The sequence below is a fragment of the Hakea prostrata genome, chromosome 6 (genome assembly GCF_041222555.1).
Source record: "Hakea prostrata isolate BN-2017 chromosome 6, UWA_Hpros_2, whole genome shotgun sequence".
Taxonomy (NCBI): Eukaryota; Viridiplantae; Streptophyta; class Magnoliopsida; order Proteales; family Proteaceae; genus Hakea; species Hakea prostrata.
The window spans coordinates 25,832,855-25,844,711 of NC_142605.1; the positions used below are offsets into that span (position 1 = coordinate 25,832,855).

The 11,857-nt window shown below is 36.8% G+C and overlaps 1 protein-coding gene across 1 annotated transcript in view; it reads left to right on the plus strand.

The window, feature by feature from the left end:
• Positions 1–11,857, plus strand: part of ARC3 (GTP binding protein) — a 58,222-nt gene extending 46,365 nt beyond the window's left edge. Inside the window, exons 8-16 of the mRNA XM_089159661.1 lie at positions 4,541–4,651; positions 4,892–5,073; positions 5,650–5,901; positions 5,997–6,088; positions 6,400–6,800; positions 7,374–7,478; positions 7,571–7,708; positions 9,165–9,331; positions 11,446–11,857. Coding sequence (XP_089015787.1) covers positions 4,541–4,651; positions 4,892–5,073; positions 5,650–5,901; positions 5,997–6,088; positions 6,400–6,800; positions 7,374–7,478; positions 7,571–7,708; positions 9,165–9,331; positions 11,446–11,515 — 1,518 coding nt within the window. The 3' untranslated portion in view covers positions 11,516–11,857. The remainder of the gene's footprint in view (positions 1–4,540; positions 4,652–4,891; positions 5,074–5,649; positions 5,902–5,996; positions 6,089–6,399; positions 6,801–7,373; positions 7,479–7,570; positions 7,709–9,164; positions 9,332–11,445) is intronic.

The window sequence follows — 11,857 nt, forward strand, 5'->3', positions numbered from 1 at the left end:
GACATCTCACAACATGTTATGCCTATGGTTGTCGAGGTAATAGACAACTGCAACTTTATAAGTCTGGTCATCAACATGCCTAAGATAACTAGTCTGAGGGAATACACAATTTGGATAGGGAAGTTCTAATGGAGGGGGTATTAGTCATGGTATTTGGGGAAACATGAAGAAAGATAAAAATAAAAAATTTGGGGAAATCATGAAACTTGTAGGAAAAAGTCCCAGGTTGTTATGTATGTGGGCTCGATTCTCTGTGACTGCAGGGGTGGTACCCCCCCCCCCCCCACACACACATAAAGTCTTCTGTGTTCTTGTTTGATCTTTTTCTCTCTCTTCCGTTGTGTGTTTGTTTTCTTTGTTTCTAGCTGGGTCAAACCAGGTTTCAACCTAGTTGGGGGGAATTTCCCAGTTTTGCATGGTTTGGTTGAAACTTTTTAGGTTTCAATTGAAACCTGGGACTTTTTTTTCTATCTCCCAAGGCTTTGTTCAAGGTTCTCAAAATGGAAAATTTCGATCAAACATTCGATGGTTTCGATCGATTTTGTGCGATGCCCATAACAAGGTGACAACAAATGGTAATTTCAGTTGTACTGATAACAAGTGAGGGTATAAAGGTCATTTTGAAGAAAGTTCCTTTTTATGAATGAGGTATAATTGTCTTTTCCTACGAACAATTAACAAGCAACTGACACCGCTAGTTTTGGTGGACCTAAATGTAAGGGTGATTTTCTGAAAGGTGCCACAAGTGGGGCCTACTTTTCAAGGGGGTGCATGTAAAAAAATCCAAAATAAAAAGTTGGCGTATAGATATTACACGTACCCAGCTTGAAATTGATAGGATGGAAGGACTTGACAGTCAGACCTTTGGTGAAAACATGAGCTAATTAATTCTTGTTTGTAACAAAAGGAATGCAAATCAGGATACCTTTAATCTTCTTATGGATGAAGTGGGTGAAGTGTTACTCAATCTCCACATACTTTGTGCTATCATGTTGACAAGGGTTATAAGCATTATTGATGCTGGCTTTATTATCACTGTAGAGCCTAGATCCTTCTGGTGCTATTTTCAGATCCTGGAAAAGTTTCTGCAGCTGAATGAGTTTGTAAAGCCCTCAGCATTAGGCATTGAAACTATGGACTGTTTCTTGCTCCTCGAAGTCACCAAATTCCCTCAAAGGAATGTATAGTAGCTAAGGTGGATGTTCATCGATCAATAGAACCAGCCCAAGTCTGCATCAGTGAAAGATCTTAGCTTCAGATTCTCATTATTTTAGATTGGAATACCCTGTGCAGAATAGGACTTTTAAATATCGAAGGATTCTATGAACTGCTTCAAGATGTATATTATTCGGATCATGTAGGAAATCACTAACAACTGTTATGACATAGGTTGTATATGGCTTTGTGTTTGAGATAAAAAAGCAAGTTTGCCCGCTTGATGTAGACTCCTTTTTTAGGGAGTTCAACTGGTGCTACCGAGTGGTGGTTCACTGCAATAGGAGAATCAGCAGGCTTAACAACCAAGCATCCCAATCTCTTCCAAAGGTATAGAACATATGTTGTTTGGAATTCATTTGTTGGATCTAGCTGTCTCAATAACCAAAAAGCAAGGAACAAATTTCGGTTGAAACATATGATTTTATAAAAAAATTCGATCCTAGGTTTCGGGCCTTATATGACATCCATTTCATCTGATTTTTTGGCTCTTACCTATTTAAAGCATAATAAACACAATGGAACTAGTATTTTGCCAAAAAAAAACCACTAAAATTTATCATTCAAGTATACTAATAAATGACTGGTTCCAACAAGTACAAATTGTATTGCATACATGCATAAGATCATCAACATACATGAATTATTTGATAGGATGGTTACATATACAACCATGGTTATCAAAGCGTCCACCTAGGCGCGCCTAAGCGACAAAGCGGATTGTGACCGCTTAACTAACAGGCTAATTTCTTGTCGCTTTTTTGCTTAGGCACACCGCGCCGCCAGATGCTAAAGCAGCCGCTTTTTTTACATTTTGTAATTTGTGCATATTATTATTATTATTATTTTTTAATCATAATTTATTCTACAATGCCGTATATAAATTTAAATATGTGAGCCATTTCGGAATCGAGGCTCAAAGTGTCTGTCGGCAATAGAATGTGAAGCATGAGCCATATTCAATGATTACTGACATAGTACATACTATTTTTTTTCACATTGATTACTGATATAGTACATTAGTACATACTACATAATTATTGTTATGAATCTTATGATGCTTGATGAGATGAAGTTATGTTTTTATTCTTTTTTTGGATAATTTTTCATAATTGTGATTCTTGAATGTTTTTTATTTTTTTATTTTTATGAATGTGATTGTTGAATGTTTGTTTAGTACTTTAGTTTATTATAAAAAGTATTTGTATTAAAAAGTAGTTTAAAAGTAGTTATACTAAAAATATTGACTAAACCGCTTTGGTCACTTTATTGCCGCCTAAGCGCCGCTTAGTCGCCTAAACACCAAGACGGAGCCCCAGGCGCTTTGGTTGCTTTGCCGCTTTAATAACCAATTATGTAACCATCCTATCAAATAAAATGACCAATTAGATCAAGTGCTGGTGTCTCACATATATTAAGTTGAAGCCCATATATCATATATACATACGTATTTTTTCAAAATACATAATTTAGAAAATAATTATTAAAATCATAAAATGAAAAAGATGGAAGCAAATAATAAAAATAATAAGTTTAAGAAAACACAATCATAGATCATAGTCCTAGGCTAAACATCTATTAATTCAAGGCAATACAAGATCATTTAGGGCATGAACAAAACAAAAATATAAAAAAGGAAAGTTTTGAGCTGTTGGTTATGGCTCATGCTTCACATTCTTTTGCTGCTGATGGTGTTTGGAGGCAAAAGATGAGCAAAAAAGGTGCTTGAAGGCAAATGAATCGTGAAAATTAGGTGAAAATTGGGTAGAAATCAACAAAAATTGAGGAAAAACAAGTTGGAATGGTCAAAATTTCGGTCGAAACCTCCGAAATGGTTGAAAATTTCTGAAATTTCGGTCGAAACCTATTACTTTTCCGACATAATTGGAATTTTGTCTCGGTTTTAAAAAATGCAGGCATTTCGTTCGAAATTTGACAATTTCAACCAAATTTCTTGTATGCCAAGAAGTAGTTGAGGTTCCCTAGATCTTAGTTTTTGAACTTGGGTTGCCAATTGAGTTTCTAGAAGAGATATCTCTTCATTGTCATCATCTCCAATGATCACTATATAATCTACATAAATAATTAGTGCAGTAACCTTTCCGACTCTATGTTTGATTAACAAGAAATGGTCTGAATTACTTTGTAGCCTATTTTGCATCAAATCTCCCAAAATAAGTAGAAGACTTGTTTTTAATCCATACCGTTATTACTTGAGTCTACACACTTTGCTGGTGGTAGCTGATTTTTCCCTCTTTTCTCTCTTCCCTTCAATTTTTCATCCTTTTGTTTAGGCCTGCTAGTTTTGTAATTATTATCTACTTGTGACGCACAATTTGAATCAGTAATATTCGTAATTTGAACTGACCAGAACTCATTGCACTATGCAACTCAAACTGCCTGCTATGTTGTCTTGCTTAGCTTCTATTATTACTTGTGTGTGTGCAAGTGTGAAAGAGATAATATTCAGTTATTTGAACTGAACCATTGTTTTTCTGGGTTTTTTTTTTTTTTTTTTTTTTTTTTTGTGGGGGGGGGGGGGGGGTGGAATGCATCTCACAAAACTAAATCGATTGGTCCAAAGGGTGGAGGAGGGGAACATGTAAGCTCAAGGCAACTACAGTAAACCCGTACCTTAGGGTATCATCAAGTGGTAGGTGGAGCTGGAATTGACATTGGATGATGGATTTCAAAATCATGTCTATAGAATAAGATTTGCAGATTCATCTTTGGAGATTCCTCTCCATCCAAATCTGAGATGTAGTAGCACTTAACACAAGATTACCAGCGGTGTGGCCCAAGAAGGCACTACTTGATCAAAGCCACTCCCCTTGCTAGTGGAAGTTGGTTGGTGTTCTCTATGTATTCTAACAAATAATACAAGAAGGGAGTAGGGATGTGCTGGTTGAGGGAGTGGATGAGTGGGTAGGAAAGCTCAAGGGTTCTCCTAGTGGTCAAGCTATGGCTGGGGATGTCACCTTCAAACCACCTAATATTGGACCAAGGGCAAAGGATGCATGGTGTAGCATTCCTTCACTTGATTGTAGAAATATCTTATACACACACACAAACAGAGTGACCCTTTTGCTAAATTAAGCCTTTCATGGTCCATAGTTCCAAATAATCTTTGTCATAGGTTGGCAATCAGTGGGAGAGTTTTAAGGTCACTAAAACAGTGACTTATGTTCTTTTTATTTTGAGCTAGTAGTACGAATTTTTATTGTGTATCTTTGGTATTTATTTTGTATTAGTAGCATGACTTTTTCATTTTAAATCACTGATTTTATGCCATTCACATATTAAAATTTGAACATATCATTTACAGATCTTGAAAAGCTACAACACAGCCAAAGTTGGATTTGGTTCTGGTTACAATATCAAATCCTCAATCAGACGAGCTATCTTTGAGTGCCCTTTTCTCGGTGGTGATATCAAGGTAAGGTTTGTTACTTTTTTCCCAATGATCCTACTTCTCTCATTCTCATCATTTCCTGTTAAGAGTATAATAGTTGCAGTGTGATCCCAATATATACACTTTCCAGTGGAGCTTCATTAATTCTGTGATTTTCAAAACATAAAAATCCTCCTTTCCCACCAAATGGAATAAGTAGCTCTTCTTCTGTGCATTTGTTTACTGTCTGAGAGTCATCTACTCATTTTGTTTGTTTGTGCACAGAGTTGTGATGGTGTGGTTCTCTGCACGTTGGCTAGTGCCAGTATCATAGACATCAATGATCTTCGCACTTCCTTGCATACCTTCCGTCAGTCTACAGGATGCAGTGGGGAAATCATTATTTCTGGGACTTGTGAACCTACTTTGGAGCCAAACCTTATATCAACAACAATTGTAGTTTTAGGGTAAGGAACCTCACTTCACTCAGCACAAGCTGTTAACTGATATGCTGTACTGCCATTGCTTTCTCTTGCCACTACGCTATGCTAGTTCTGTTCCTTTTATAATCTAGCATGCTACCAAAAGTAAAACCTCTCTGCTTATATGAATTAGACTCATGGTGATCAGTTATCCTATCCCACTAAATGGTTGCATGCATGATTGATATCATGCTGGTAACTGATATGATGTACTGCCATTGCTTTCTCTTGCCACTATGCTCTGCTAGTTTTATTCCTTATACAATTTAGCATGCTACCAAAAGTTAAATTTCTCTGCCTATACAAATTAGACTCATGGTGATCAGTTATCCTATTGCACTAAGTGGTTGCATGCACGATTCATATCTTCAATTTTTTTTTTAATAAATGCCCTACTGTGAGATTCTCTTGATTGTTTTAGATCATCCATTCAAGTGGCAAAATAATATTTTTATCATTTTAATAATATGCCATTTATCTGAAGTTTAAGGCCATCGATTACATCAACTTTTTTTTTTGTTATGCTCCTTTTTTTCTCTGATGCTTAAATTTCTTTGTCAGCTGTGATGGACCAGAGGTTTCTTTGGAAAATAGTTTTCTGTCCAGATTAGCTCTGCATTTCCCATTCATTTTTTCTCTATGGGATAGAGACCACCCAAAAGCAAGTAAGTCCTCAGAATTATTGAGTTCACCAGATGGTAAGAATATGTCCAATTCAGATGCTGCTGAACATTCAAGTGAAGAAATTCATGCTTACTCTGAAGAACTTGACACTGTATCAAGCGACAAATATGATGAAATTTCTGCTTCCAGGTTTGTTGATTTGCTTTTCTTGACCTTGAAGGGTTTGTATTGGAAAGAAGCTCTCTACTGTTCATGACAAATGTGATATTATTTTGTGCTTGTAGTGAGTGTAGTAATCAAAGTGAAAGTGAAGATGCTGGACTTTTTAATACGACCACAGAATTGGATTCTAATTTTAATGATCACGGAACAGCAGGTATGCATCATTGTGTTCATTCGGCGTTGAGGCTGTGAATTACTAGCAGTCTTCTGTCACTATAGTTTAGTTTTTTTTTGTGGCTAATTTGAGCTGTCACTATAGTTGTCACATCATCTGGGCATCACAAGGTGTTGAAGAGGCCTAGATGTGAGGTTAAACTATCAAGGCAACCAAGGCAATAAAGGCACCTGGATGCCAATGCTGTACCTTGACAGCTGTTGATTATCATTGATAAATTCTTTTTGGCTTGACTCTGACTTTGTCTTCCGGGGAGACATGTTTACACTAGATATGTTGTGGTTGTCTAGGAGGAACTGCTCTGGAAAGGGAACAAATTATTAGCTGGAATGTTGGACCAGGATTCTACATTGCAGAAGAATGGGCCAAAGAAAGGGCCGCTATCTCCATGACTCCCACATTTGATGGCTTAAGTGTCTACAACCTTCCTGTTGGTGTGAGACCCTCAGAACAATCTAGAAACATTCCCCAGCTTATTAACACTACAAAGCCCTCAGAGCCAACGACATTGGATGCTGTTAAGGGTGAGACACTGGGCTTTTCAGACTTGCCTTCTTGGGGTGCTTTGAAAGACGTAGGTTTTCAAGCAGTAGCAGATATTCGCAATGCTGCATCTACATATCTGAAGGGGAAAAATGCTGCGGCTGCTCAAAAACAAGGACAACTTTCTGTCCGTGCAGCATCCATGCTGGTAAATTAAGAAGTTCCTTTATATTCTGGTGGCGTTCTTCTTTCTGGTAGTAAGTCTCCAGTGAGCTACTTGTACTTCCTGTAATTTTCAATGCCTTCTAGTGGCCTGAGGTGTGGGGTGGGGGAGTAGACTCTAATCCTATGTGTAAATACAAAAGAAAACTTATTCTATGGTAATCATCATAATATGAATGCATAAAAAATTGTGGGTATAAAGGAGCAATAGGCAAGAAGATGGTAGTCCCTCTTTGAGAAACACCATAGTTGGTATTACCAGTAGGGTGACTGCTTGCTTTTCTCCTTTTGAGCTTAATATATTTTTCATGGACTAAGTTTGGCCAAGGCTATTCTGTGATCCTCTTTAATAGTGGTTTTATTTGGGACATAGAAAAGTATCTAGTGAATGTTGATGCTTTCCTTGTTGATAATGATGATGAACTCGAAAATTCTTTTGTCATATTTCTCATTTCAACTTTCTGAAGAACTTTGAGAACAGGAATATGATGCCCATTGGTAGCTTTTGAATACTATTTTCAGTATTGGGGCTCCATTTTAAATGAAGACTTCAATACAGGAAGCTGAAAGGGATTCACAGAAGAAATGGAGTCCTATTACTGAGATGAAATATCGAGGTGGAATCTACAGGGGGCGTTGCCAAGGAGGTCTCCCTGAAGGAAAGGTATTTTGAAATGGCCAGTACATGTCTTGCTGCAGAATTGGAAATAATTTGTTCTGTCATTTTCTAGCAATCCCAATTGTTCTACTATGCAGGGTTGTATAACCTTTGTTGATGGAAGCATATATGATGGTATGTGGCGCTATGGTAAAAAATCAGGTCCTGGTACACTATACTACAGTAATGGGGATGTGTTCCAGGGAACATGGAGGGATGACTTGATGCATGGCAAGGTACATGTATTCTATGTGCACATGGATATTTCTTCTCTATTAACTTGTGATACATAAATTTGTTTGATCCTTGGCGTATCTGCTTTGCTCTTCTCCGGTACTATTTATATCTCACTCCATCCTGCACAACAGCACAAGTAGGCATGTTGTTCTTCTGTCTTTTGGATATGTTTGTGATAATTGAAATAACATCATTGATCTAAGTTGGTAGCATCCAATTCTTAGTATTTTACCTATGCATGCATGTCAACCAACCCCACCCTTTCCTCTCTTTGGCTGTTAGTTTTAGATGTTGTGTGGGATAAAATAGAGACAGAGAAAGAAAGAACTAGAAATAAATTTAGAAAACTGAACGGTTGTCTAACTTGTCAAATGAAAGAAAATTTTGGAAAACTTAAGTGCTTATGGAATGCACATACTACATTATCAACAGAGTTCAATACCTTACCAAACATTCCCCTTCAATTTTATGCATGAATACCGTGCATGGATGTATGCTTGCAATGTCATGGAAATGTGTATTCATTTAACCTCTTGGTGAGAAAGATTAGCAAATTACTCAATGCAAAATACAACTAAATTTGGTACTCTAATGAAATATTACATTTTAAGAAAATCTTGGCATCACAATAATACAAAATGCCAGTTTATTTGGTGATCATAGGAGAGAGGACTATAACTCAGTTCTGTTTTGGCAATAAAAGTATGATGTATCATGTTCAATTCACTCAGCATTGAGTATAGCAGTTGCCAAGTCAATTTTATATTTTTATGTTGAACCTTCAACTTTATGAGATCCATTTGTACCCCAGTAATTGCCTCAGAAACTCCACAATTTACCATGTCCTATTCTTCTCTAGATATCCCATCTTGCTACTTAAGTGCCTTCACTGTTTCCAAGATAGATTTCCATAGTTGTCAAACAAAGCTGCATATAACATGGATTTGTCATATGCAGAACTCATAATTAACAAATTAGCATGGGATGCCGGATAAAAGGTTGAACTTTATAAATGATAATTGAAGTATGGATCTAACAAATAACATGGAGACAATAAACAAACAACATGAGGAGATTTCCCTAGGTCAAACTAGGCTCCATGAGAAGGCACGTGAGTAGGAGCCATGATGTTGAAGTAGGATATGGTCGTTTAGTGCATGTTGCTTGTTTCCCTTATTGATATTTATGCAAAGTCTTGAATGAATAAAAAGATTTATTCTTAGTAAAATTACAAATATTGAACTTCAGAATTCAAATATCCACTAAACAATATTGGGTGCTTTTTCCACGTGCGCATTTGAGTTCCTTATATTATCTGATTCTGTTCCTTTGAGTTTGTAATAGGAAACTTTTATTTCCATTTCTAAGTATTAGGTTTTATCAATCATCTGCTGTTATTAACTATTTTAGATAAGTGTCACTTTTGCATTAAACTTTGATATCTATACCATTTAGGGTTGGTTTTATTTTCACACTGGAGATCGGTGGTTCGCAAACTTCTGGAAAAGCAAAGCTAATGGTGAAGCCCGTTTCTATTCAAAGTCAGGAGATGTATTTTTTGGCCATTTTCAAGATGGCTGGCGGCATGGTCACTTCCTTTATATTGATGTTGATGGAACAAGGTATGTGAGTAAAGTTGTTATCTCATTGGTCTTCTTTTAGTTCCTTATCCGTTCTTCATGTGACAGTGAAAAAATGTGTACCCAGCGCACGGGGCCCAGGCTCAGGGGGTCAGGAGAGGTTCATATGTATGCTAGCTTAACCACTTGCTTCCTGGGGAGGCTGTATTCTGACTCGAGCTTGTGGCCTTCAGGTTGCAGTGGAGCAACTTTACATAGCTGGGGTCCACCTCAACTTTCCCATATGTCAATGTGTTAAAATGTAGTAGTAACAAGGCTCTCTAAGTCTTGGTTTCAGCCAGCCCGAAAGGGAGATATGTTAGGTTCTAACAATATTTCGGTCAAAACCTAGTTCTTTCTCTTGGCCAACTTAAAACCTTGGTTCTGACTTTCAAGGCCCAAAAGTTGTTGCCCTGATTTTTGTTGTGTTTCCTATTTTTGACATTTTTAACCTAGCCCATGCATTTTTTTTTTTTTTTTGGGTGAATAACATAATATTACTAAATCCCAAAGGAGAAAATGTGTAAAGGGGGAGATGTGGAGAGTGGGTGTGGGTGAAGCAGCGTACAACTTACTAAAAGGCTGCAAAGAAGAACCAAGACCCTAGGTAACAACAAAGTGCTTGTTCCTTAGGATATCCAAAACCAAGGGTGGGGATAAAGCTGAAGCTTAGAGGAAACATCAAAGAAGATGAATCCACGTATTAGTTTTACATCGAGAATACATATAATGGTTTATGTGGTATTTTGTGATTTAGTTATGCCAAGTGTCATTTAACTAACTATTTTATGTTTGCTTACTATATTATTCATGGATTCAACAGCCTTAGATGGCTACGCTAGGGCATTTCTTGACAAAATAAGCGACACGTTGCACTATGGCCTAGGTGTAGTGATAGGTGGGCAAGGGTTAGCTAGGGTGTCCCCCATAAGTGACAATGCCATGTTGGCGCCAAGATGTGGTAATAAGAAGGCAAGGGTCTGGTGTCGTTGACAAGTACTAATAAAGAATCTAGTCCGAAAACATAGGATTAGATTGATATCTTGGACGCTAGGATCTTTAACAGGTGAGAGCTTAGAATTAATAAATGTTATGAGGAAATAAAGGATTAATATAGCTTGCATTCAATAGACTAGATAGATAGAAGGGTAAACAAGCTTCCAAAAGGTAAAACAGTCAACAAGTTCAAGAACAAAAGCTGGATTTTTAGTTGTGGCTGAGATTTTTAACTTTCTATGTTAGGGTTTTTCAAATCTAAAAATTCTACAAATCTTTATATGATAAAACGTAAAAATTAAAAATATATATAAAACTGAAGCAGCAACAACATTTGTTTTGGCAACTTAGAAAATATTTTCACCCAAAGTGATTTTGGCAGCATTCCCCCAACCAAATAATGTTTGATGAGAACATAGTTCTTTCAATATAAATCAGATTTAAGCAATCCAAGAGAACTCACAACTGAGCAGTCTTTTGCAATCTGGCAACCTTGTCTGAACTTTTTCCCATAGAAGTAAAATGACCATAATGCTATTGTGGATTGCACAAGTGAGGTTTGTTTTGTCCACAATTGCAGTGGTGCAATTTGTACCCTATAGTATCACTTTATGGGTTATCCCGTTCGCACACAGTTGTGCATTGTTATAGTCTCCATTGAAGCTTTGAAAGTCGGTTCATTTTCTGATGCTGCTTTTCAGGTCTCATGGCAAGGGAAACTACTATAGTTTCTGACTGATGGTTTAACTACTTCTCTGATTTAACTCTAATTGGAGAAATCTAAATTTGTATTGATATATCTATCATAGTCAGTCTGTTTTTGCATGAAATGAAGAGATGAGAGGGAATGGGTATTACATAATAATATAAGGCGAGGCTCCGCCCTTGGCCTGAGGAGATTGGAATTCTGACCATCTATTTGGAGGTGTTGGTTTCTTGCTAATCGAGCCACCCCTCGGATTATTTTGAGAAGTTTTGGACCATTGTCCCTTTTAAGAATTGTGGGATCATCTGCAATTTTGTTCATCTTTATGATTGTGCATGTAAGGTCTCTGGAAACTTGAAGCTTTCATGAATAAAATAGTAATTTTCTATATTTATCTGAATGGTTTTCTTTTCAGGTGGATTGAAATTTGGCAGGAAGGAATGCTTCTAAACCGTACTCAGGACTCTGATTCAAGTGCTTTATAAGTTTCAAAATACAGAACGGCCCATGCATGATTGTAAATTTTTGTATCTGCATGGATATGTCTTTCTACATGTATTTTGTTTTTTTACATTTGCTCATAAATTGTATCCACTTGTTACGGTACATTAGTGTTTTCCATCTAATAGTGAAAATCAGATTAGGATTTCGCCGTCTATTAGAATTAATGATGCAAAATCAAAAGAAAAGTGTCTTGTTAAGTTTGAGTGTGGGGTGTAATTGTGATGTTCAAATACATAAAATCTGATCGACACAAACTTCTTGTGGGAGGATCGTGCATTTTGATTTCTCTTTTTATTTATTTATTTATCTACAACCCTCTTGGA